General features: G+C 42.7%; 1 protein-coding gene, 1 long non-coding RNA gene and 3 other non-coding genes across 12 annotated transcripts in view; 1 reads left to right on the top strand and 4 right to left on the bottom strand.

Moving 5' to 3' along the window:
- Window positions 1-5759: 5759 nt before the first annotated feature.
- Window positions 5760-24590, bottom strand: LOC144497004 (bromodomain-containing protein 2-like). Of its 8 annotated transcripts, none has more exons than XM_078217684.1 (14): window positions 24185-24352; window positions 21273-21369; window positions 18612-18755; window positions 17915-18224; window positions 16625-16762; window positions 16361-16496; window positions 15156-15376; window positions 13818-14180; window positions 11800-11928; window positions 10412-10618; window positions 9204-9427; window positions 8458-8768; window positions 7943-8062; window positions 5760-7353 (listed from the first exon to the last, which is right to left on the bottom strand). In XM_078217684.1, exons 4-14 carry the CDS (start codon window positions 18143-18145, stop codon window positions 7214-7216), a joined length of 2220 nt encoding a protein of 739 aa, XP_078073810.1. In that variant the 5' UTR covers window positions 18146-18224; window positions 18612-18755; window positions 21273-21369; window positions 24185-24352; the 3' UTR covers window positions 5760-7213. The 8 variants fall into 8 exon arrangements, with proteins under 8 accessions (XP_078073810.1, XP_078073809.1, XP_078073807.1 ...); XM_078217683.1 differs by lacking the exon at window positions 24185-24352 and adding an exon at window positions 22643-23547; XM_078217681.1 differs by lacking the exon at window positions 21273-21369 and having other exon boundaries at window positions 24185-24590.
- LOC144498125 (small nucleolar SNORD12/SNORD106) lies at window positions 8881-8973 on the bottom strand. The gene has a single exon (XR_013498658.1). It is a non-coding gene; the product is annotated as a small nucleolar SNORD12/SNORD106 (small nucleolar RNA).
- LOC144498126 (small nucleolar RNA SNORD10) lies at window positions 15521-15658 on the bottom strand. Its single transcript, XR_013498659.1, has one exon. It is a non-coding gene; the product is annotated as a small nucleolar RNA SNORD10 (small nucleolar RNA).
- On the bottom strand, window positions 17503-17641 carry LOC144498127 (small nucleolar RNA SNORD10). The gene has a single exon (XR_013498660.1). It is a non-coding gene; the product is annotated as a small nucleolar RNA SNORD10 (small nucleolar RNA).
- Window positions 24352-24803, top strand: part of LOC144497006 (uncharacterized) — a 29052-nt gene continuing 28600 nt past the window's right edge. Inside the window, exon 1 of the long non-coding RNA XR_013498497.1 lies at window positions 24352-24480. This is a non-coding gene — a long non-coding RNA (uncharacterized LOC144497006). The remainder of the gene's footprint in view (window positions 24481-24803) is intronic.

Here is a 24803-nt window from a genome sequence, read left to right as displayed (position 1 = left end):
AGAGATTGAGGAATCACAGCAAGGCAGGAAACTGAATTTCCTGAATAACATTTCTATGCAGGCTGATTAAAACCTCTCACGGTAATAGTTAATTTAGCTTGGGTAGGCAACAGAATTAAAGATCGAAAAGGTGGGAACATGGTGAACTGAGAACTGGGAGCAGAAAAAGCATTAAAGAATTATCAAAAAAGGGATAAAACAAGAGAAAAAACATAAAACAATCTAGTATGGCTTTGGAGTGCATGAAAATGCAATATAGTAAATAAGACTGGAGAGATGGAGTTATTACATGGGATGAAGATCCTATCTCAAGTAAGTAGATTACTAGGAATTTAATGTTCCTGGCTCTAATTTATTCAGGAAAGGAAAAAGTAGGCAGGCCTTGGAAGCTTTGATTAAATTAACAATGAACACAAAGAAGGGAATGATGAGGGGAATAAAGAATTTAAACTTACCAAGAGGTGGAGAAGTAGCTGGTGAAACAATGTTTCTCCTTGCTGGGGAGGCTCTAGAACAAGGGGACAGTCTTAGAATAAGAGACAAACTATTTAGAAGATGAAGTAGGAGCCCATCACTCAGGGTGGTGAATCTTTAGCTTTTTGAACCCCAGATGACAGTGGACAGTCAGTATATTCAAGACAGAAATCAATGGTTTCTAGATACCAATGATGAAGGGAAATGGGGATAAGAGGGAAATTTGTATTCAGGTAGACAATCAGCCATGATTTAGTTGAATGGTGCAGCAGGTTTGATGGACCAAATGACCCAGTCTGATGTTCTGAGAAGATAATGGGGGAGTAAGACCAGGCTGGATGGCCTCTAGTTTAATGCTAAGAGTATTGCAGGTAACATGGATGAGTTGAGGGCAATGATTGATACAATGTGATGTAGTAGCCATCACAGAGACATGGTTGAAGGACACAATTGGCAATTGAACATTCTGGGATATAGAATCTTCAGGTGAGACAGGGAGGTGGTAAGAGGAAGAGGCATTGCATTATTGGTTCAGGAGTCAGTTACTGCAGTGAGAGATGATATATTGGAGGGGGCATTAAATGAACCTGTGTGTAGGAGCTTAGGAATAAAAAAGAAAGCCATATTGTTAGGTGTTTATTATAGACCCCCAGATAGTCAGAGGGATATTGAGGAGCAAATGTGTGCACAGTTTGTGGAGGTGTGTAAAAATAATAAAATCATAGAATCCCTACAGTGCAGGAGGCGGCCATTTGGCCCATCAATACTGCACTGAACACAATCCCACCCCGGCCCTCTACAACCACACACATTTACTCCACTAATCCCTCAAACCTACACATCCCGGGACATTGAAGGGGCAATTTAGCATGGCCAATCAACCTAACTTGCACATCTTTGGACTGAGAGAGGAAACTGGAGCACCGGGAGGAAACCCACACAGACACGGGGAGAACGTGCAAACTCCACACAGTGACCCAAGCCAGGAATGGAACCCAGGTCCCTGGAGCTGTGAGGCAGCAGTGCTAACCACTGTGCCACCCAATGGATTTCAACTTTCCCAATATTAACTGTAACATACATAGTGTTAAGGGCTTCAATGGAGTAGATTTCTTGAAAATGTACAGAACTTTTTAAAATCAATATGTGAAGGGTCCAACAAGGGAGGGAGCTGTGCTGGACCTGATTCTGGGAAATGAACCTAGACAAGTGGTTGTGGTGGTGGGGGAGCATTTTAGTGATAGCCATCACAATATTGTACAATTTAAGTTATGGACAAAAGAAATCGACAAGCTGCAAAAGAAGAGATTCAGTGGAGGGGGAGTGGATTTTAAATAAGACAGGATCTGGCCATGGTAGACTGGGAACAGCTACCAATGGGAAAATCTAGTGCAATGCAGGGTATTCAAAAAGGAAATGGGGAGGGTGCAAGCCCAGCATATTTTCTCCAAGGTATTGAGGAATAACAAGCACAGAGAACCATGGATGACCAGAGACATTCAGGATACAATGAGAAGGAAAGCCTTTAAAAAAGTACAAGGGGCGGCATTAGTGAGGTATAGAAAGTGCAGGGTGGAGCTTAATAAAGTAATTAAGAATGCAAAGAGGGGAACATGAGAAAGCTCTGGCTGGTAAAGGTAGGGAAAATTCCAAAATATTCTTCAAGTATATCAATGAGGAGAGGATAACCAGGGAAAGAGTATGGACATAAGGGGCAATCTGTGAGCGGACCCAGAGGATATTGATAGAGTGTTGGATGAATACTTCACATCTGTCTTCACTCAAGAGAATGAAGACGATGGTATGAAATTCAGGCAGAGGGGCTGTGGGGTTCTTGAGCAAATTACAAGTGGATAAATCTCCAGGTCCAGATCCCGATGAATTGTTTCCCAGACTGCTGGAGGCAAGGTAGGAAATTGCAGAGGCACGGAACCATTTTCAGTTCCTCTCTGGCCACAGGGAGGTGTCAGACAACTGGAAAACAGCTAACGTGATTCTGCTATTTAAGAAGGGTTGTAAAGATAAACCAGGGATCTACAAACCAGTGAATCTCACATCAATGGAAGGAAAACTATTAGAGAAACTTCTGAAAGAGAACATGTCTCCACTTGGCGAGGCAAAGCTTGATCAAGGATATTCAGCATGGCTTCATCAGAGAGGTCATGCCTAACAAATTTGATTGAATTTTCAGGTCTGTAGACGAGGGTAGTGCAGTCGATGTAGCTTAAATAGATTTCAGCAAAGCCTTTGACAAGGTTCCACATGGGAGACTTGTAAAGAAGGTAACAATTCATCAAGTTACCCTGTATCTCTTTTGAAGTGGATTCAAAATAGGCTCAGTTGCAGGAGACAGATGGTGATGATAGAAAGGCTGCTTTAGTGACTGGGTATCAGTGTCCGGTGGCGTACAACAGGGATCTGTGTTGGGCCCCCTATTCATCATTTATATAAATTACATTGATGAGAATGTGGGGGTAGGATTAGTAAGTTTGCCGATGACAAAGATTGAATGGGTGGTTAACAGCGAGGCGGAGTGTCTTGAGCTACAAGATATAGACAGAATGGTCAAGTGGGCAGATAAGCGACAGATGGAATTTAACCCAGAAAAGAGGGGTGATACACTTTAGGAGTAATTTGACAAGAAAGTATTCAATGAATGGTAGGACACTAGGAAGTTCTGTGGAACAAAGGGACCATGGCACGTTTGTCCACAGATCTCAAAGCAGAAGGGCATGTTAGCAGGGTGGTGAAGGCAGCATTTGGGACACTTGCCTTTATCAAACAAGGCATAGATTACAAAAGCAGGGAAGTCATGTTAGTTGTATAGAACTTTGATGAGGCCACAGCTAAAGTAGTGCACGCAGTTCTGGTTGTCACATTAATCGGAATGATGGTTGCACTGGAGGGGTGCAGAGGAGATTTACCAGGATGCTGCCTGGAATGGAACATTTAAGTTATGAAAAAGAGATTGGGCTTGGGTTTTCATTGGAGCAGAGAAGACTGAGGGGTAACCTGACCAAGGTGTACAAGATTATGAAAGGCATGGACACAGTGGATAAGGAGCAACTATTCCCCTTAGGTTCAAAGTTAAGGGCAAGAGGTTTAAGGGAGGGGGAGGGGGGGGGCGGGTGCTGAGGGGAAAAATTTTACCCAGGTGGTGATGACGGTCTGGAATGCACTGCCTGGGAGGGTGGTGGAGGCAGGTTGCGTCACATCCTTTAAAAAGTATCTGGATGAGCACTTGGCACATAACATTCAGGGCTATGGGCCCTAAGTGCTGACAGATGGGATTAGGTGAGCATTCAGGTGTTTCCAATGTGTGGTGCGAACTCAAATGGGCCAAAGAGCCTCTTCTGCGCTGTATGATTCTATGATTTAAATTATTCTAATATAGATAGGTTAGTGTCAGGGGAAGTGCAAAGATGAACACATTCTACATTCCTGTGCTGTACACTATCTACATACACCTACTTCTCACTCTTTATCCAACAGTTTGTCTAGATTCAACCATTTTTGCAACCTCAACTACTCTATGATAATAAGTTCCACATTCTAACCACTGCCTGGATAAACCAGTAGAGAACTTTCTTCATCAGTGCAAACGCAGCCAACCAGGTAGGAAATGTGTTGGATTTAGTTGTAGGGAATGAATGAGGCAAGTATGTTCGTGAGGGATTATCGCACCACACAAGTGCCAGGCAATGTCCATATCCAACAAGAAAGATTGCAACCATCTCCCCATGACATTAAACTGCATTATCATTGCTTCCAATCTACCTAGGACGAGATGCAATGGGAACACCAGCAACGGCAGGTGCCCCTTCATATCAGTCACCATCCTGACTTGCAACATCATTCCTTCACTGTCACTAGATCAAAATCCTGGATATCCCTCCCCAACAGTAATGTGTGAAACTACACCACTTGAACTGCAGGAGGTCAAGAAAGCAGCTCACCACCACTTTTTCAAGGGCTATTAGAGATAAAACAATAAATGCTGGCCTAGCCAGTATTGTCCACATCCCATGAATTAATAAAAGCCAGAAATACTCACATCCCATGAATGAACATAAAAACATGGACAGCAATATTAGGTTTTGAATGGTTCTGAAGGAAAAGGCACCATCAAGTGTAAAATACTTAGCTGCTGGAGGACCAACTTCAGCAAGGTCTGGCCAGGTGTTAGGAATCATAAATTGGGAGGCAAAACCATAATTGAACAATGGAAGACTTGGAGGAAATTCAAAGCCCAAGTCCCAAATAACTAAAATACATTTAACAGGGGAGATTTATGACAAATATAATCCATGTAATATTAACAGAACCAAGCCAGTATAGAAAGATCCAAGAAACTAAGATGCAAAAACTTTGAGAATAAATTAGCAGTGAGCATACAAAACAAAAAGTCCTTTTGATAAACAGCAAAGAGTTGCAGTACTTTGCATTTCTCTGCACTGAAGAGAATAATGCCAAGCAGAAGTAAAAGAGGAGACAGCAATATTGGATAGGGCGAGAACAGGTACTGATTGGCAGTCCTGAAAGGCCATCTGCTCTGATCCATCCTGTGTCAAAGGTTCAAATTGCAATGCCTCAGATCAGTCTTATTATCTTCTTTAGATACAAAGATGATGCCAGGGACTAGAAGAATGCAAGTGTTATACGTGTTAAAGGAATAAACCAAATAACTACAGGCCGGCCAGCTAGCCTGTCAATAGCGAAACAACAACCATAGACAAAATGATTTGGCATTCTGGAAATGTATGGGCTAATAAATGAAACCTCGCATAGATTTGCTGATCCTTCACAAGTGATTTTGACAGAGAAAGGGGATTGGTTGGGGGGCGGGGAGGAGGAGGAGAGAATGCAGACGTTGAAAGAACAGAGTAGGATGAATTGGTAACTCCGAGTTGCACAGACACCTTCAACCAAATTATTTCCTCTGCTGTACGATTCAGTGTGTTGAAGAACCAGTTACTTTTAACCACGATGATTGAAGTCAAAGCTTATGAAAGCTACTGAATATTGTGCATGTAAATGATTATGGAATTATGCAGAGTTCGCTTCCTGGAGAAAATCTGCATATTGACCGTGGTCTATTTTAAACACCATAAATCTTCCTGACCTTAAACGTATTTTCATTTGGTGTCTAGAACTTCCCATATTGTCCTTTTGAGTTCATATCGCAAACACATTATCTTTCAGTCTCCCACCCAAGTACATATATGGTTCTGAACTCTATTCTTACAAAAGATCTAATTCCAATAAATCAATTTTATCAACAGACATCAGTTTTAAAGAACATTTTTACTGTACAGGTTTGAGAACTGAAGATTTAACAAATACACATTGTCACATACAAGTTGTTAACTGCTACGAGGTCAATTCTACAAATAACAAAAAACGGAGGAACGGACTGTAGAAAAAAACTTTACAGATTAAGATAAAAAATAAAATCACCTTTACATTAAGAAACATGCGTCTCAATTGTGCATCTTTGTATATACAATACTTGTTAAAATCTCACTCTACACTCTCTTGTGACCTGCATCAACAGGCACATTGGTTCAGTCTTTACAATATAAAACATAATTATTTTGTAACAAAATAAATAAAACCAGGTAACTGGATGAAAGAAAGATTAAATTCAGCTGTCAGCTTTTCCTGTAACCTCTGCAGAAATGAAGACTACAACTAAACTGTACACGTTAAAAACAATCCGTCGCTCCAAGCCAAGTCGTGCAACTGAACAAGACAGAGCACCAATTAGAAGATAATCAGCAAGACTATCCAATCAGCCTAGTCCAAACCAAAAGAGGGGGGAAAATAAGGTAGGCACATCAAGCAATTGCTTACAGACTGTGCACTGACCAACACTACCATGGTTACAGCATTACTGCTCTGCATTCAAGTATCGGATGTACTGGAAAAATAAAGCATTGAGCAGAACTTAGCGTATCTGCTCATGTTCAGCCAGACTTTTCAAAATGCTTCTCGAATTGCCATGCTAACTAGGAGCCAGTGGCCTCTGGACAGTGGCTGAACACAGGTCAAGACGGAGCACAATCCTTATGCACCATCTTAAAGATGTAATGAACTAAAATCTGTATGAAAAACAATACTTTCACTGAACGTTGCTATATAACATGGGTTTCAGAGTGACAGTTCAGAGACCAACAGCTTTAAAATGCTTCAAACTGGAAAAATCTTCCAAAACAAAAATAAAACTGCTTACTGTGACTCTACACATGGGTTCAAAGCTGCTCACCCCTCTACAAATATCACATTGGATCCTGCACATGATTTTATGCAACAAAGAGGAGGGTTCTGGGTTTAGAGGCTGCAGTCTTTCTTCTGTTCTGACCTCGAGTTGCCTTCCACCATTGAGCAAGAAGGAACCAATCCTCAGCCTCGGATACCCCTTGGCCCCTGTTTGGCCTTGCACACGGCACACGTTTTTGGGACAGACGAGTTAAGAGATCTAGCTGATATGTAAGGGAGTGGTACAATCCTCTACCATGTCTGTCCTTGCGATGCATCGCTTGTGTAGTTTTTTTTTATATAAAAAAACCAAATCACATCAAACCATGTACACTGCAGTCAGTAGTGGCGGGCAAGTGGGGACAGGCCATCTCCCAAAAGTCTGGTTCATACTTCGTCCGACCCTGCAGATTAGTTCGAACCAATCCTACACCAATTCCCCCCCTCCCCCGCCAGAAACCTGCCAATGCATTTGTCAATTCTAACCAGAGTCAGAATCACTGGTGTCTGATGAACTCGATCCACTGGAAGTGCTACTAGTGTCAGATCCTGAAGAACTGCTGCTGCTGGCACTCAGGCGTGAAGGGCCTACTGGCTGAACCGGATCTGGCTTTTCAGTTGCTGCAAAAGAGAAATAAAGCTCAGTGTTTCTCAACCACTAAGCCACTCATGTGAAACATCAATTCTTATGCTGCAGAATGCATAGAAAGGCACAATTCTTTACCATCACAGCTTGTTTAAGTTCTTTAAGAATTTAAGTTCTCCAAACACATTTACCCCATACAGTTTTACATTACCTTCTCTCTGCCCACCCCTGCCTCCCCATCTCCATACTCTTCCCCAAAACCAATAAATCTACAATCTTCTGATAAGTCAGCTTCTTGCCCTCAAAAACTGTTAAAATAGTATTTCAGGATTTAGTTCAGATCAATCCAAACGGGTTCTAATCCAGAAGAGAAGGTTCATTCCAGTCTACTCTTCACCTGGCAGTTAATCCTAATCAAACCCAAATTGTGTATAAGCAGAGACTCGATTTTAATATTCCAGAGCAGCCATAAATACAGAGAACGGAAAAATCTCAATTGAAAGAATTCCTGTATATAATTAAAGGTTAACGGTGAAATTATAGATATCTCCCAACATTAACTTATCCTTATCTGCATTTCATTACAAATTACTAACACCCCAGACATTGACGAACAAACAATACCTTTCTTGGGAGGTTTTTTACTGGGATTCAGCTGTCCGCTCACATCCTGAAGCCTTTTTTCTAACTCTTTCTTCTTTTCCAGAGCCAGTTCTTCCTTGGTCTTCCCTGCTTGTTTCTTGGCTGGAAGATCAAGGCAACAACCGTTAGGAACATAATTTCCCAATTTGACAGACAAGGTCAACAAACCGGTGACCACAGTTTTGAAATATTTTGCAATCAATTACTTTAGATTTGCAGCTCAGTCATTTGACTCAACTGTTCCATGTGCCACAACAGCCACTGCCCACTTCTCCATCTCACCTTGTATGATGTGAGCTTTGCTACCATTCTCTTGATTGAACTGTCAACAGTTCCCACCTAACAAGGTGCATTCTACTGACTGGTTCGAATGGCAACACAGAAAGCAACTGGTTTGGGAGTACAACTGCATTATTCTACACCTTCTGGCTCAAAACCACCCAGATTAAGGCCCTCGAATAACAGCCGAACATCAAAGGTTCCCACCCTGTACTTACAGTAAGGTTTCCGAGGTTTCTTCCGTAAACAGGACATAACATAGCGTTCAAGCTCCCGAAGGGTGGATGGTTTAAGTGTTTCAAAGTCTATCTCAATCTCATCAGGGTTGGAGTCTCTAAGCGACGGCTCTCGGGACTGGATGATATGTACCACACGGCCCAACTTGTCGCCAGGCAGTTTATTAATGTCCAAGCTCAACTGTCGTTTTTCATCATATGTCATGGGCCTGCAGTTATCTTCTTCTTCGGAATCATAGCCTGGAGGTGGTGGTGGTGGTGGTGGGGGAGGTTGCTTCACTTTCTTGGGCTGCCTGTGAAGAGTAAATCCAAAAGTGAAAAGTTAAATCAAGCTGTCTTTACTCTGAAGCAAGTCCAGGTCTCATTCATAAAGCAGTTTACAAGAGAGAACCACACTAATTCAGTCACTGTCACCATCAGACATTCTTGGCTTAAAATATAGCATGTCGACATAGCCGATCCGATGGGGAAAAAAGTATAGTCATCATCGAGCCAGTGACTGAACGCTGTTTGTTTTACAAGACAGGTTTAGACTTGATGTCTCAATACAGCAATGATACTTTGCAGAGTTTACAGATAGATTGATCAATCCCATGGTATTTAGATCTCAATATTTGTATTAATTGTTCTAATCCAGATTTGTCATGTACTCAAACTGGAGCATTTTGATGCTCAATTAAATAGAGTCATTGTATTGGGCATCAGCAGGCATGCAGAAACACACTTACTTATTGTTACTCCCTGAACTGCTGCCTCCAGATGCTTTCTTGGACTGTTTCTTGGGTGCAGCTTTTGATTTGGATGGTTTGGATGATTTTTCCTCCTCATCTTTCATCTTGTGCTTATCTTTCCTCTTCTTTTTGTCTTTCTTCTCTTTCTTGTCCCGCTTTTTCTTTGGTTTGGACATAGGAGCCTGTGAGAGGGCAGCTAACTGCTCATGGACAGCCCTTAGCTAGAGAAAGAAATACATCACCCCATTACATCACTTGCTCAGAATTTTCTAACAGGACGTGATCACATTTGCAACAACCTCCAATCATAGAATCCCTAGTGTAGGAGGCCCATCGAGTCTGCCCAGCCACAATCCCACTCAGGCCCAATACCCGTAACCAGATATATTTACCTTGCTAATCCCCCGACACTAAACGTCAATTTAGCATGGTCAATCCACCTAACCCGCACATCTTGGGATCGTGGGAGGAAACCCAGGCAGACACGGGGGAAATGTGCAAACACAGACAGTGACCCGAGCCACTGAGGCAGCAGTGCTAACCATTGCGCCGCCCCCTCATCCATATCATGTTACAAAAAAAATCACAGAATCTCTACAATGCAGAACAGAGCCATTTGGCCCATTAAGTCCGCACCAACTCAGCATCCTACCCAGGCCTACTCCCTGCCCTATCCCAATACCACATGCATTTACCCTGCTAATACCCTAACTTAAAGGTGTAATTTAGCATACCAACGCACTTAACGTGAACATCTTTAGACTTTGGGAGCAAACTGAAGTACCTGGCGGAAACCCATGCAGACACGAAGAATGTGCACCAAGACTGAAATTGAACCCGGGTCCCCTGTGCTGTGAGGCAGTAGTGCTGACCACCATGCTGAGGTAATACATAGATGTAGTTTACACATGTACAAGGCAGTATATCTTAAAAAGTTACTTTTGTAATAGTGAAAATCAGTGCTCCACAAGTTTTTGTTATAACAGAGAATTAACTCATAATTGAGGGGGAAGAGGGCTTTCAAGTTCTCTAAACTGAAAAGGGATGTGGGTTTAGAGATAACAATAATTCCAGTTCAATCTTCATTTTTATAGCTAACAACCAGAGCATAGCCAGCAGTGATTAATCCATTTTGGAGGCAAGACATCTCCCAACAGAAGGGAAAGAAACCAGCTGTTATTTAAGAATCAAGGATTATTGATTACCTGCTCCTGCAGTTCTGCCAAACGATTTGCTCGCTCTTCCTCTGAATCATCAGAGGTCTCAGTGTCTGACGAGCTCTCACTGCTGCTGTTACTCGAAGAATCAGATGATGATTTGGTCACAACAGGAGGAAGAGGAGTTGGTGCAGGTGGAGGTGTAAATTCTATAGGCTCATCTGGCATCTTGGCAAAACGGAATTCAAAGACATCCTGATACAAAAATGAACAGATCTGAGTATACACCTCTCTGGAATGCACACACGGCAATTAAAAGATGGTCATCGCTCTTAACACAGCCAAGAAACTATTTCAATACAGTGAAGAGAAGTGAAAGCTATAAAAATAAACACTTTTTATAGTGATCAGCACAAACAAGATGTTCGCAAATTTTATATCTCGCCCAAACGACAAAGGATACCATTGACATTGCCTATAGGAAAAATGAGCCAGATCAGAAAAATGCATTTGTACGTAGCTGAATATAGCTTGATGAGTTTGCAGAAGTCTGGAGCGTGTAGGGAGAGCCATGTAAGATTTATAGGCAAGGGTGAGAATACTTCTCAGTATGTGGAACTGTCTTCCCCAGAAAACAGTGAAAGCTGCATTGTTGAACTTATTCAAGGTAGAGTTTAAGACAGATTGTTACACAAGGGGGGGGGGGGGTATGGAGGGCAAACAGGAAAGTAAAGACTGCAATAAGATCAGCAGTGATCTTACACCACAATGGTAGAGCAGGTTAGAAGGCCTACTCCTTCACGAAGTCTACGTTCCAAACATTAAGTCACACACGACACTAGAACTGGATGAAAATAGGTTGGTGGGGAAGAGGAGGAGGTTGCAATTCATAAATGGTCAACTATCTTACTTAGGCTTACATTAACACTACAATGAAGTTATTCTGAAAATTCCCTGGTTGCCAAACTCCGGCACTTGTGTGTGTACATTGAGGCAGAATTTAGTATGGCCAATGCACCTAACCAGCACATCTTTCAGACTCTGGGAGGAAACCGGAGCCCCCAGAGGAAACCCATGCAGACATGGGGAAAACATGCAAACTCCACACCGTCACCCAAGCTAGAATTAAACCTGGGTCCCTGGCACCTTGAGGCAGCAGTGCGAAGCACTGTGCCACCTTGCCACCCAATGAATGAATAAACACCACTCTTGTAGTGTTTGAAACCACTGCCAGTCTAAGAGGATTGAAATCCTTAACAGTTGGGTCTAAAAACTTAAGTGAAATTGAACACCTTGCCGTTAGTGCAAAAGCGACAAGACCTCAGGCTTCTTCAAATTAAGATAGTGATAGACCCACGTCACATAAGTGGAAAAGCAGATTCTGAAGAAACTTGAAACATACACACATTTCTCTCAAATACTAAGGCTTAAAGCACCTGCAGTTTCCTGGCCATGGCAACCACATCATGGTCTGGCGGGTTATACTTGTAACAATTTGAGAACATTAATCTCACGTCGGCTGCAAATTCTTGTGCATCCTGGTATTCCCGCTCATCCATCTTCCGCTAAAGGAGGAAATACAAGACAGATCGTTATCAAGCTGCACCATTATCAGAACGTGGATTTCTCAGCAAAAGCCCATCACCAAAACTCAAAGATGAATGGATTGCTCATTCCTCCCTTTGGGTGCAAGCAATTCAATGACAGCACTGAATTCAACCATTTTTGAATATTTTCTACTCAATTAAAGATACACCAACTCCATGAAATGAAATCATTTGTGCTGATAATTCATCTGCGAGGTGTCTTTTTAAAAAAAGTGCAAATTCACTCAATATTTAGAAGGACAGCACTTCCATTAAGTGGAGCAGTTTAGGACAAATGCTATCTTGCAGATGCCAAACTGCACACCTCTCCATAATTAGATATATTGCAACACCAGGTTAAAGTCCAATAGGTTTATTTGGTATCAAGAGCTTTCGGAGCGCTGCTCCTCATCAGGTGACCATTCACCTAATGAAGGAGCAGTGAAAGCTCGTGATACCAAATAAACCTGTTGGACTTTAACCTGGTGTTGTGAGACTTCTTATTGTGCCCACCCAGTCCAACGCCGGCATCTCCACATCATAATTAGATGTACTGGGGAAATACAACGCTGGGACAACATGGATTTTAGTGACAGGATGCTGAACATCTGATATGCAATGAGATGCAACAGCAGTGAATTTCAGTTCGCTGCCACATTTTACAGAAAAGCCTCAAATTAGTACAGCATCAGAAGCAATCACCAATCTAAATTAGAGGACTAGCTGATCTTCAGTATTAAATAGGATCCTAACCACCACATTTTAAGTGGCAGAACACAGGCAAAATTCCCAATTAGCCATGTAACTTGGCAATTAGCCATAATACGAGCAAGTAAAATCAGTCCAAAACATACAAACCCCATGTGCCATTAAAATGTGTAGCAAAGGCCCACAAGCAAATTGGCAACCCCTCCTCACAGTAATATGAAATGGCACCAGATACTGGGTGAAAACAAGACAGAGCTGACCTACTACAGGCCAATCTTTTACACATTTACAAACCAGAACTGTGTGCCAGAGTTTGCAGTTCAGTGCTGGACTACAGCAGCTACCTGCTTAAGTATCCAACAGGCGACTCAAGCTTCTGCTCCATCAGAGTTTCAATGCTTCTGTCTACAAGTTCAGCAGTTTCTACCGATGTTTAAAAATACATGCAATAATAAATGAGTTTTAACGGATCTCAAGGGATATTATCCCAATAATGCTACCCACATCTATGATTTATGGTGTCATGGACCAGGGATTCTTCTAGTGTTGTAACTGATGTTAGTTGTTCATTCAGTTGGGGAATGTTGCGATGTCCAAAGGCAGTAAAAGAGGATCTGAACAAGTACTGGAAATGTTTCACTGTTACCTGTCCAAATAAGTCATTTAAAATGCATATGAGCAAATAAATATGCAGATTCCCTAACCCAACATCAGAAGCACAACATGACATTTCTCCTCTCCATATTTACTCTGCAGCAGCTATGGGAGTGGTTCAGTTATATGGTACAGTGAAACCTGCATTTAGCAGTCACCTTTAAGACTGAAGGAAAAAAAAGACAGTATCTGAATCCTGGCAGTATTACAGCTCAACCCAGCCACGCTGAAAATTTACTACTTTGGAGCCAGTGTTAAATGTCGATTAATCCAGGTGCAAGTTCCATTCCCTTAAAATTGCTAGTTTCTTATTGTTAGAAGCAGCAAGTGTGACCTCAAGGCAGACGGCTGCTTACTCCAGGTATTAGACATAATTAATTCAGAGTAAAGCCCTTGGCTGGGAAAGAGCACCATGAAGAAAGGAGTCAGTTTAACGTACAGGTTTCACTGTATCCGTGTACAAGTGGTATGGCGTTAAAACAATTTGTTGCTTGGATGTGACATACTTTGATAGTGCTCAGGTCCATGGGATGCTTGATTATATCATGGTAGTCGTGAAGCCCAAGGGCTTTGGCATCCACAGGTTTATAAAAGGGCCAGGCATATGCCGCATGCTTCTTCGAAAGCAGCTCTTTCAAGATGCCATTACAGTACTTCAACTGTTCACTCAATTTGCCTTTCTTTGAACTCTGGTGTTGCTGGGAGTCTGGCAAGTCTTTCTTTGGCGGTTTGATCGGTCTGCCACTTTCCCGCCTAACTGGAATTTTTGCAGCCTTACTTTCAGCTACTGATGGAGATGACTCCCCACTCGTGGTGACAACAGAAGTGGTTGGAGTTGTTGTATCTGCTTTCCTCTTCACGCCTTTCTTCTGCAAGAGAAAAGCAACACTCACTACAATCATCATGTCATCATTTCCCACAATCCCAACAGGGAGACAATCTGCTCTCCAAATGCTTGCTTTGCTCTAAGCGGAGTACCAAATATGAAAAATGCTACAGGACAACTTATCCGGAGATCTTTCAGAAGTATAGCGTGGAAGTTGCAGATATTACCAACTTTGTGCCATTGGGCACTGCATTAACATGCTTACATTCACATACAAAAGCAGGTTCCAGACTGTGAACAGAATTCCCAGTACACCACGATGCCTGATGCAGCTCAAACTGAAACAGGCAATAGGGGTCTACCTATCAACTGCACCAGTATCGTTTAAATATTTCAAACAACCTGCTGACAATTACTAAGCTGTGCTGACGGAGTTGCAGTATACAACCAGCAGGGGACAAAAAATATCCCATCCAACTGGGAACTTGCCAAAACACACCTCCAAAAGAAGAGGGTATTAATATGTCATGGTTTTTTAAAAAATCTCGCTTATACCAATTAAAAATGATTCTATTCCTTTAGCACTCAAAACAGGTTCATCCACCACTTACAAGGCACTTCAGAATCTAACAAGTCAAGTGGATTACAGATATCAAAAACACTACTTACAGGGCATAACCTAGATTACTGGATACGTCGTTCATTCACTTCCATCCCCATAGCAAGACATTCTTCCCACTACTTCCAGAAACAATTCACAGATCAAAACCCCATCCTGGAAAGGCATTCTTAACATTCTTTTGAAAGTGGCCAGGTTGTTAAACCCCCTCAGTAAAACAGTCAAGTAGTACAAGCTGATAGTATACTCCCAAATTATCAGAACCACCACACTAAATTATCTGACAGTTTATTTTAAGACCACCAATTTCTCGAAATATCAAATTCTATTGGGCCACATTATGACAGAAAAAAATTAAATTTATCCAGATATTGTCTTGCAGCAGAGAGCCCTGCTTACCTTGGTGACAGGCTGTGCAGGGGGTGGTACAGCTAACACAGACTGAGGGGGAGAATGCGAGGGCTTATGCACAATTGGTGTAGAGATGACCGACGTCTGAGATACATCAAGAATAGGTGTGGGCACTTCTGGTGTCGGAGGAGAGTAGGCTGTTGGTTGAGACACCGATGACACCATTGGGACTTGAGACATGGTCACTCCTCCTGGGATAGATGGCACCCCTGTGAAAAAGAACCCATTAGCACCCAAGTTTTCACTTTACTATAACTGAAGCCACCATTTAAATAGATGCAAAAAAGTGTGCGTTTTGCTTTAAACTAGTTTTCTCCTTATTCCCATTGTCAAGTCTCATCAGCACAGCAACCATTTTCAGAAGTGAAAAGCATGATCATACTCCCAGAATCCTCCAGTAATCAGCATCAGTCACTGATAAAACATCAGCAAGGTGCCAGGTACCAGATAACCGCTGGGATCAGTTGACACGCATGTGATCATCACAAAATGGCACAGTGCAATAGAGCCCCTCCCCAATCCTACTAGCAGCAAGCAATATATTTCCATTTTGATTAAAACTTCTTGATTATGGGAAGCAGATTGTGCATGCTGATCTTTATTTCCCCCCCCCCCCTGGGATGTGGGTGTTGCTGGTTATGACAATATTTGTTGCCCATCCCCATTATGCTTGAGAAGGTGCTGGTGAGCTGCCTTGTTGATTGTGGTGCTGCAGTCCATGTGGTGTAGGTATACTCAGTGCTGTTAGGGAGGGAGTTTTGGGATTTTGATCTCATGACAGCAAAAGGAGATTCACATTCGAGTGAAAGTTGTCCAGATGTGTGGGTCACAAAGGGTGAAAATTAGTTTATGACAACCCTGTAGGAACATAGTAGGCAACGTTCTGTCCTAACTCTCAAAAAGGGCCACAACTCAACCCACAGGTGTGTCAAGTTTGTACATCGCAATTGGTGAAAAGCAATCAGTACCAACACTGAAAACACTCAAGCCGCCCCATTACGCATCACATAATAGCCACAAGGGCCACCAGCCCTTGGCTGACACAGAAAAGGACTGCTAATTTCCAGATCTGGATGAAAATTCTGCATTAGGTGTCACAATCCACAGCACTAATATTTGGGCCTGTTCTAAATTGTCAAATTTGTGCACAAAATTAACACGATACCCAACACCCCATCCCAATGAGTTATTACCTCCCGTTTTACGGCCCTTTGACTGCTTTGATTTTGGTGCAGGTGTTAGTTCCACTTCTTCCTGAGGCATCTGCGCCACCTTCTGTAGGAAAAGCTTTTCCAGAGTCTGAGCCATCAGCACAATGTCATCCGTGGGCTGTGCACAACAAGTTATTGAAGTCAGTATCAAGGAATATTTACTGCCATTTTTATAACTCAATTAAAACATGCAAAAAAACAGCATGTAGGTTAATAGAAAGCACCAATTAACAAAAACATATTTACCTTGTTGTAAATATAACAGTTAGTAAACATTGTGTTGAAGTCTTGCATGCACTCGCTGGCACTCCAGTAATAATTATTTTCTAAACGCTTCTTGATGGTGCCCATGTCCATTGGTTGCTTGATTATCTTGTGGTAATCCTGCAGTAGAACAAGGCTTAATAAAGAGTTTCTTGATAAAGCTGTCCAAATATTATACTGCATAAGCACAAGATCACAGATGTCAAACTCATATCCAACTCAGCAGCTCTATCCAACTCACAAGATGCAGAAACCCAATTACCACATGAATCACTTTAAAAAAAGTTAAGTGCGCTGCTCCCATTATTGTAGGTTCATGTCCTATTCTAGGATTTGTGTGTATTCTAAGCTGACATTACAGTTTGAGGGAGTAGCGCATTTTTTGAAGTTGACTCGTCACCTTTCCTACAAGTGACCACATTCAAAAGTCTCTAATGTCCTGAAAAGAACACAATTAATATCAGGTAACTTTGCCCACATGGTGTTTCTTTTTTTAAAGAATGAGCAATCGACACAGGATTGCAGCGTATTTTTGTTAATTCAATCAGGACCAGGAATATAAAACTAAACTACTCAGCAGCTGGGAGACAAATGGTGTTATCTCCACTGTCATTCTCGCAGAGATTAGATAATTGAATACAGACTAGAAATCATACCTGATGGTGATTTGAAAAAAAATGTTACAATGGACAGAACTGTAAACTAAGGCAAAGCTAGCATGACAACTTGTGTTCTAAATTGGCAGTCACATTATTAAAACAAATGAAACACAAGGATCCACTTTACATGTTTCCAATAGAAATATCACTCCAAAGAATCTAGCTTCTAAAACTAAATAACCTACCATATATTCAGAAACGGTTTTCAGAAAAAAAGAGCATGATCATGTTCCCAAAATCCTCCAGTAACCAAACATTACTCACTGACAGAATGTCAGCAAGCAGCCAGTCACCTGGCAAACTCTGGGATCAGCTGACACGCATGTGATCATCACAAAAGAGTGTAGTGCAATGAGGCCCTTCCTCTTCCAAAACAAGTACCACCCTTTAAACAAGAAAATGGAGCTTTACTGCATATTAACATGGGTAGCCATGTCAACAGTGGACAAAGCAGTCGAAAGCAACCAAAAAAACTTTAATCTATATAATACATCTACTTAGCCAGTCATAAATTAGCTTACATTGAGAGCAATGTTTAAACATTTCACATTACTTGTCACTTATTTCATCATACTTCAGCACATAACTTGTCCCGCAGGTATCCCTCACTCACCGGGAGACCGAGTTTCACTGCATCCACTGGCTGGTAGAACGGCCACGCAAACTGGTGCTTCCAAAGAGCTTTCATCAGCACTTTCTGCATGTACTGGACCTGATTAGTCATTCGGCCTGGTTTCTTGGGATTGGAGACCTCGGGTGGAGGGGGACTAATTACAAAATTGTTCTGAGAATGAATTGAAGTAGACATGGACATGGTGGGACTCTCAAAATCTTCATACAGCATAGATGGCTTCCGGATGCGCTTCCCAGACCCTGGATCAGCAGACAGGCCAGTTATCCCATTACCAGTGTCCCCCTGCAACCTTCAATAAAAGAAAAACAACTCAATACACACTGCATTAAACATCCCAATGCAGCTCTAAAATTTACAAAAATGTCTGATTGTATCTATTTAGACTGATACAGCCAGACTCCAAGGTATATTTAATGCCATAAGGATGTTCAGAAGGCTGTTCAAGATGTCCAAACTGTCCCTCCTCCCATCATGCTTAAATGCCACATCTACACTGCATATTGCACCAGGGAACACAATGCCATGCGGACCATATTCGCAAGACCCCATTTACCATAAGGAACCCCAGACATCCACTCCCACAGTTTTATTGCTATCAGCCTGATGGAAACTACTTCTCCAACCTGACTGAGTTCTACTGGTGCAAAAATAATAAAATAAAATAAAAAATACCAACCACTAGGAATCAGGCTAACAGTTGCTTGATTTTCTGAGGATCCCTATAGACAGGCAACTACATAAAGGCCTGGCTGTAGATCGTCTTCTCTGCCGTCAGTACTGTTCAGTCCTGATAACTCTAAGTTCGTCATGGGAAATTTTGCTATAAGAAACAAAAAAATACAGAATGTTCAAACACCTTTTTGAAAGCAGCAGCATTTCATTTGTCACTTTTAACTGCCCACAAAGTACATGTCAGCACTCAGTAATCCTTCTGAGCATTTGTCAGCAAGGATAGTACCATGACCAGTGTGAATTAATTGTCATTACAAGAAGAAAGTCACACCGGGCATGACTTCCAGGAACCAGACCAAGCACCTCCAGAGCCACAGGAAAATTGTCAACTCAGACTACAATGAATCATAAAAGCAGAATTTGCACATGGTAAGACATCGAGAACATAGTATTACTTGCTCACAATCCAAGAAAGGTTCAGGAGAACTATGGCCCCCACAAAAAATAAAATGGAGTCATTAATGGTAAATTTCCATATCTTAGCAAAGTTGGTTCCTCACTCACGTCACTCAAACATTCATTACTCCTCTTCTCCAAACGAAGTCAACAGATTGCAATGTTTACCAAACTGCTCAAAAATGGTAATGCCTTACATGTGCAATTCCTGACTGTTTATACATCATCCAAACTTTCATTTCAGGCAAAAATGCTTCTGAGGTAACTTTGATGCATTTATAACAATGCATTTCCAATGGCTAATAACAATTAATCTTTTAAAGCAGGAACAAGGGGAAAAGATTGCTATAGATTTCTTCACAAACCTGATCAATATTTTTCTTTTATAATGCATGGATGACTCATTGCTGCAGTTAATGCATCCCATGCTTAAAAACACATACAGGAATGAGAGAGTCAGAGAAAAACTGGATTCCATCCATGTTTAAAAGCTCAATTCCATGGTGAATCTTGCAGTCTACAATGACAGCACAATAATTTAGAGTAAACCATAGTACTCTGAAGCAAACAGTTCTAACTTTGCTATATGACCAACTGAAAGGTGCAGTAAAAGCACAAATTTCTCAGATTATCCAGTCACTATCTGCCAACAAAGCCAGCAAGTAGCAAACCCTATATGGGTACTCTGGACATGATCTATAGTTCATCTCTCTCAATACAAAGCAGCTATTCTGTGTAGTCAGGAAGAGAACTGTAAACGTTTGGTGTACCTGATATTCGCAGCAGCTACAAAGGAGCCTGAAAATACTGCAGTACAAATATATGAAACACTGTAGCACTGTTTAACAAACCAGAAACCTCTAAAAGGGAAACACCACTCTTACCCAAAGTGCTATGAGAATTGTTTCATCGATCACTGGTGTATGAATGAACTGATGAATCCTCTGGCAAGTGTAACAAAGTCACTGGTATATTAAACTGACCAGCTCCATACATCTTTCTGCAGGTCAAATCAACCTAATTTGCATCAATTCACAATACCTCTCCTCCCTTATAGTTAAAGTATGCAACATGTTGCATAGAAATATTAGAATCATTGAGATGTGCACAAGGCCAATTCAATGGCAATGACTGCAGTCTTCCCATTGCAGCTTGTATCCTCAGCAGTCGGCAAGACCATCTGTCCAGTTCTACCAGCCGATGCAACAGCAATGTTTAAAGAAATGCAGAGGCCCATTTGCAACTCCAATGACTTAGCACAGCAAGAGCGTTTTTGCCAAAAGCAGCTGCTTCAGCAAATACAAGATTTTTCATCCACCAAAACAGTTGAAGTATCAGAGTGCAATCAGTGACTGCATAGATGAATGCAATTCCCATCCCCTACTAAAAGCTGCAGCTGAAGTCCAACCTCTTAAGGAAACTAATACCCACTTTTTCAGTGTACGAACCTTGTATGACAACATTCCAAATTGTAAGAATCAATGGTTAATTTGTTTTAACATAAAAATCAGAAACTTTCCACGAGAAACATTTCCAATTGGAATCCCAGTCCTAGAATTTATTTCTGTCCTTCTACATGGATACACATTCAATACCTTGACTAAGCCAACAATCAATCAGATTGCATAGGAACATATGGGATCCACAATCCACTGTTATGACACGTGCCGTTTGGACTCATCTTGTATTTACTAAAGCTAAAATATGGAATTATAGTCAATAATGGGCCAAAAATAAAAATTTTCAAGCTGATCAGTGTAATTAAAATTTACGGTGCACGAAATTACAAAACTTCGGGAGTGCAAGCATTTAGAAAACATACAGGGGAGCTGCAAAATAGGAATAGTATCAGAAACAAAGAAAATTAAAAAGAAATGAAATAAAATGTTCACCTACACAGCTCCCTTCATTGTGAATTACCAGACCCTGAACTAAAGAGCAATGCAGGTAAAATACACGCATCAGGAGTGCTGGATCAGAACAGAAAAAAACTATGTATAAATGTTTTTAAAGAAATGTGAGGGAAAATAAAGATAGAAAAATATCAAGGTTATGACTCCTTGCTTAAAAGAAGGTTTGCAGCTACCTGCACCTCAGTTTTGGGGATGCAAGTGGAAGGTGGGGGTGGGGGGGGGAGAACACAGAGCAAACCCAATTAACAGTTGAAATATTGCTTTTAAAAGTAGAAAATATGAGTATTGCAAGCTACCTTTCCATCCTAATGCTTGCTGTCCACTTGGCAATCTAATATTGCTTGCATTCAACTCCGAAAGTAGGCACACCTGCATGTATCTTGGGGAAATTGTCTGTATAATTGTAAAAACAGATGTAGTGTATCCACACTGGTAACTGGTCAAATACAGTTAAGACTTGGGTGAGACAGAAAAACTCGGCACATCATCTAATGCCCTGCCCACTCAGCTACAAGTGACATCAGATACATTTCCACATGGCTACTTTGTCCTGGAGCCCCTCCCTCTTTCCCTCAAGAACAACAGTTCCAAATATTGATTACCCAAAAGACAACTCTCTCCTGCATTAAGACAATCTGTACTGTACCTAAAAATTACATTAGCTGTTATAAACAAATGCATGATAATGTAAATAGTACTGAAATTTAAAATAAACCAAAATAAGAATGAAACAGCTCAACAGGCCAGCTTGGAAAATTTTAATTTAAAAGATAAATAGAAGTACAGTGCAAATAGTTGAACACAGATGATACAGCATACTATTGAAGATTGACTTGTAGTCGTCTCTTAGTAACTGGACATAATCTTGAAATTTGTGTACTTGAACCTATGGGTATTCCCACCAAAAGTGCTGCGTACCCTTGATGCAAATTTAAATTTAAACGGTAACTATTTCTTATCACTAAGAGGCTATTAGATTCTGAATCACCCACATCCAGGAATGGTAGAAGGTCTAAAACTAAATGTCATAATTAAACATTAAATGAAATCCCCTTTGTTCTGTTTACATTTGGAGCATCCTTCCCAAAAATAAACAGCATGGCTCAGTTTTCCAACAGTCGAAAAGATGGGCAAAAACACGTCAATGGTGACAGAACTCCTGCAATTCATTCAAATTACTGAACTTCTGCAGCACACAAAAAACCTAGAGAATTGTAGATTTTATAAAAACGCTGTTATCCTGTGAATATTAGTCAAAATCGAACCTTTAATATGGATATGATGCAAGCAGCACTGAAGTTATAGAACAAAAATTTGGAATTGTGGTTCAGGAAAAAAATAAAAAATCCACAGCTGCAAAAGTACACTTGTAGACAGATGGATATAAATAGTTGGAAATGATTATAATTTATTAATTTGGATTTCGCCTCTCTCCTGTTCCCCAGTTCAGTGGATCCCCCGCTCCCCTGCATCCCAGCCCGGATGTGTACTGTATGTATACTGTTTGTGAATGGCAGAAAATGGCGGCCCCGGCTGCCGGGCCTGCTCCTGCTCCCTGGGTACTCTCTCTCTCTCCGCCTCCGGGATTTTCTGCCTGCTTGCCCTTGCATTTCTCTTCAATACTGCTTCCAAAACACGGCCGGAGATCTGCACTGCTCTGCCGTACCTGTCGAGCCCCGGATGAGTGGCCGTTTCCATCAGATGCCGCCTGATTGCGCGTCCACTCGGTTCTCTCCCCCACGTCTCTCCCTCTCCAGTTTCGGCAAAAGCAAATGGCGCCGCGACGCTCCAGCCCGCCCTTTTATACCGCCCAGTGCCCGGCCGCCGCCGCTGATTGGCCGGCACGGCACGGCGCCCCGCCTGCCCGTCACACGCCGCCGACCGCCATTGGCCGAGGAGCGACACGTGAGCGCGGGCCCCGCGGCCGGGCGCGCCACGATTGGACGCGGCGGGCGAGTCACGCGGCCGGGCCGGTGGCTGCCGTCAGCCGAGGGGGAGAGAAAGGACAAGTCAGCCATTACACAACAGGGAGGGGACACAAACACATTTGGGGAGGGGGGGCAGGAATACTGAACCCGGAGCCGAAACCCCTACCTTTCCATATTCACACACTAGAGAGGAGGGAAGAATGAGACAAAACACTCAGCCCACCAGAGAGGGGAGCTTCACTCCTCGAAAGGATTAACATAACTACCCCTCCCCCACCCCCAGTCGTTCTACTTTACCCAGTAAAAACCTGGGGGGGGGGGGGGAAGAGAGAATGGGGGTGAACCAACAACAGAAGTCCCCGTGCCTCTCTCTACCACATCAACAAGAGTGTGGGGTAGCGCCGGCTGCTGCAGGATAAGCCAGCAATCAGGCAATGCAACAGGCGGTGCCAGCTGGGGCCAGGCCTCAGGCTGCAAAACACAGGCCCGCCGCCATCTTTGGTAACATTACACAGCAAAAAAAAAACACAACCACACCGCGCACACAACAGGACTGCCAGTGGGGAGAAAGAGAGGCGGGGGAAGGGAATATGTGGCCAACAGCTCCAAGCAGCCAACTAATCCTGTTCCTCCCCTCCAAAGGAGAGAAGGGGTATTGTGTGTCGGGGGGAGGGATAATAAGATAATCACCAAACCTCCCTCTCTCCACCCCCAAAAAACCTGAAAGCCAACAACGCAAACCCAACCAGTCAGAAAAACAAGCTCCCAAATCATGAGGGCACCTTGCCAACTGCTCTTGGCTAACTTGAAACAGGAAATATTTTTAAAACAAAAGGTTGATTGGTTTAATTAGTTTATACTTTGCTTCCCCCTATCCCCAAGTTGCATCAGCCAACTCCCTGAAAGCCTGACGGATTTACTTCAAACCCACAAATTGCGGCTGAAGTTTTCAAACACCGTAATTTTGTTTATTTTTCAATTTTTTTCTAAAACAAACCAACTCCCTCCCCCGCACAATTTGCTGCCAATAAGTGATATTGCGGAAGAGGCGGCCCGGGGTATTTTTAAAGGGCAGGTGGCTTTTGGTGGAGTTTGTTTTGCACCGTTAAATTCGGTTGAGCTGTCAGGAATTTGGAACTGGGTTTGAAATCTTCCTCCAGCTTCCATTTCCTAACGGCTGCCGCTCCGCCAGCTCGACGGCTAATTGGCTGCGGCCGGTCACATGACCCCGCAGCCTCCCCTCGCCGACAACTCAGCCTGAAATCGAGCCCATTTCTCACCTTTCGCCCTGCGGCCGAGCTCCCCGCGCTTAGGCCGCATCCTCTTCCGTCCCCTGCGTCGAGCCCGGCTCCGGGAGGCCGCTTTTAACCGCCTTTTGTCCTCCATTTTCCACAAAATGTTAACAAAGAAAATCTCCGGCTACGTCAGCGCTCGCCCCGCAGGCGCCCGCCCATTGGCCGCCTCCGGTCACGTGACGCGCCACCGGCTTTAAAACTCTTTTTCTTCCTCCTCGGCCGCCGCTTTTCAGCCTGCTGCCCACGAAATGCAGCATTGGCGCCGCGATGCATCGACTTCCGTGAGTATCAAGTCTGCAGCAGCGCCCTTTGCACGTTCTTTAACCCTCTCGGGTGTCTCGACTGTGATGGCGGCTTCGGGTTAATGTCGGCGTGGTCCCGCTGAAGGAGTAACTGCGCATGTGCAGAGAGAGGGGGATGGGAAGCGGGCTGCCAATGCGCGTGCGCATTTCCCCTCTTTCCCCAGCACTTGCTCTTCCTTCCACCTTTGTCTCTGCAAGGCAAAGCTTAGGGCTGGGACTCACTTCAACCCCCCACCCTGTAAAACCAGTGGCAAGGCACAGACCAGATTTATTGCAGTTATATGTATTTTTTTCCTAAGAAT

Source organism: Mustelus asterias, chromosome 8, assembly GCF_964213995.1.
Source record: "Mustelus asterias chromosome 8, sMusAst1.hap1.1, whole genome shotgun sequence".
Classification (NCBI taxonomy): Eukaryota; Metazoa; Chordata; class Chondrichthyes; order Carcharhiniformes; family Triakidae; genus Mustelus; species Mustelus asterias.
This window is presented reverse-complemented; position numbering and strand designations above follow the sequence as displayed.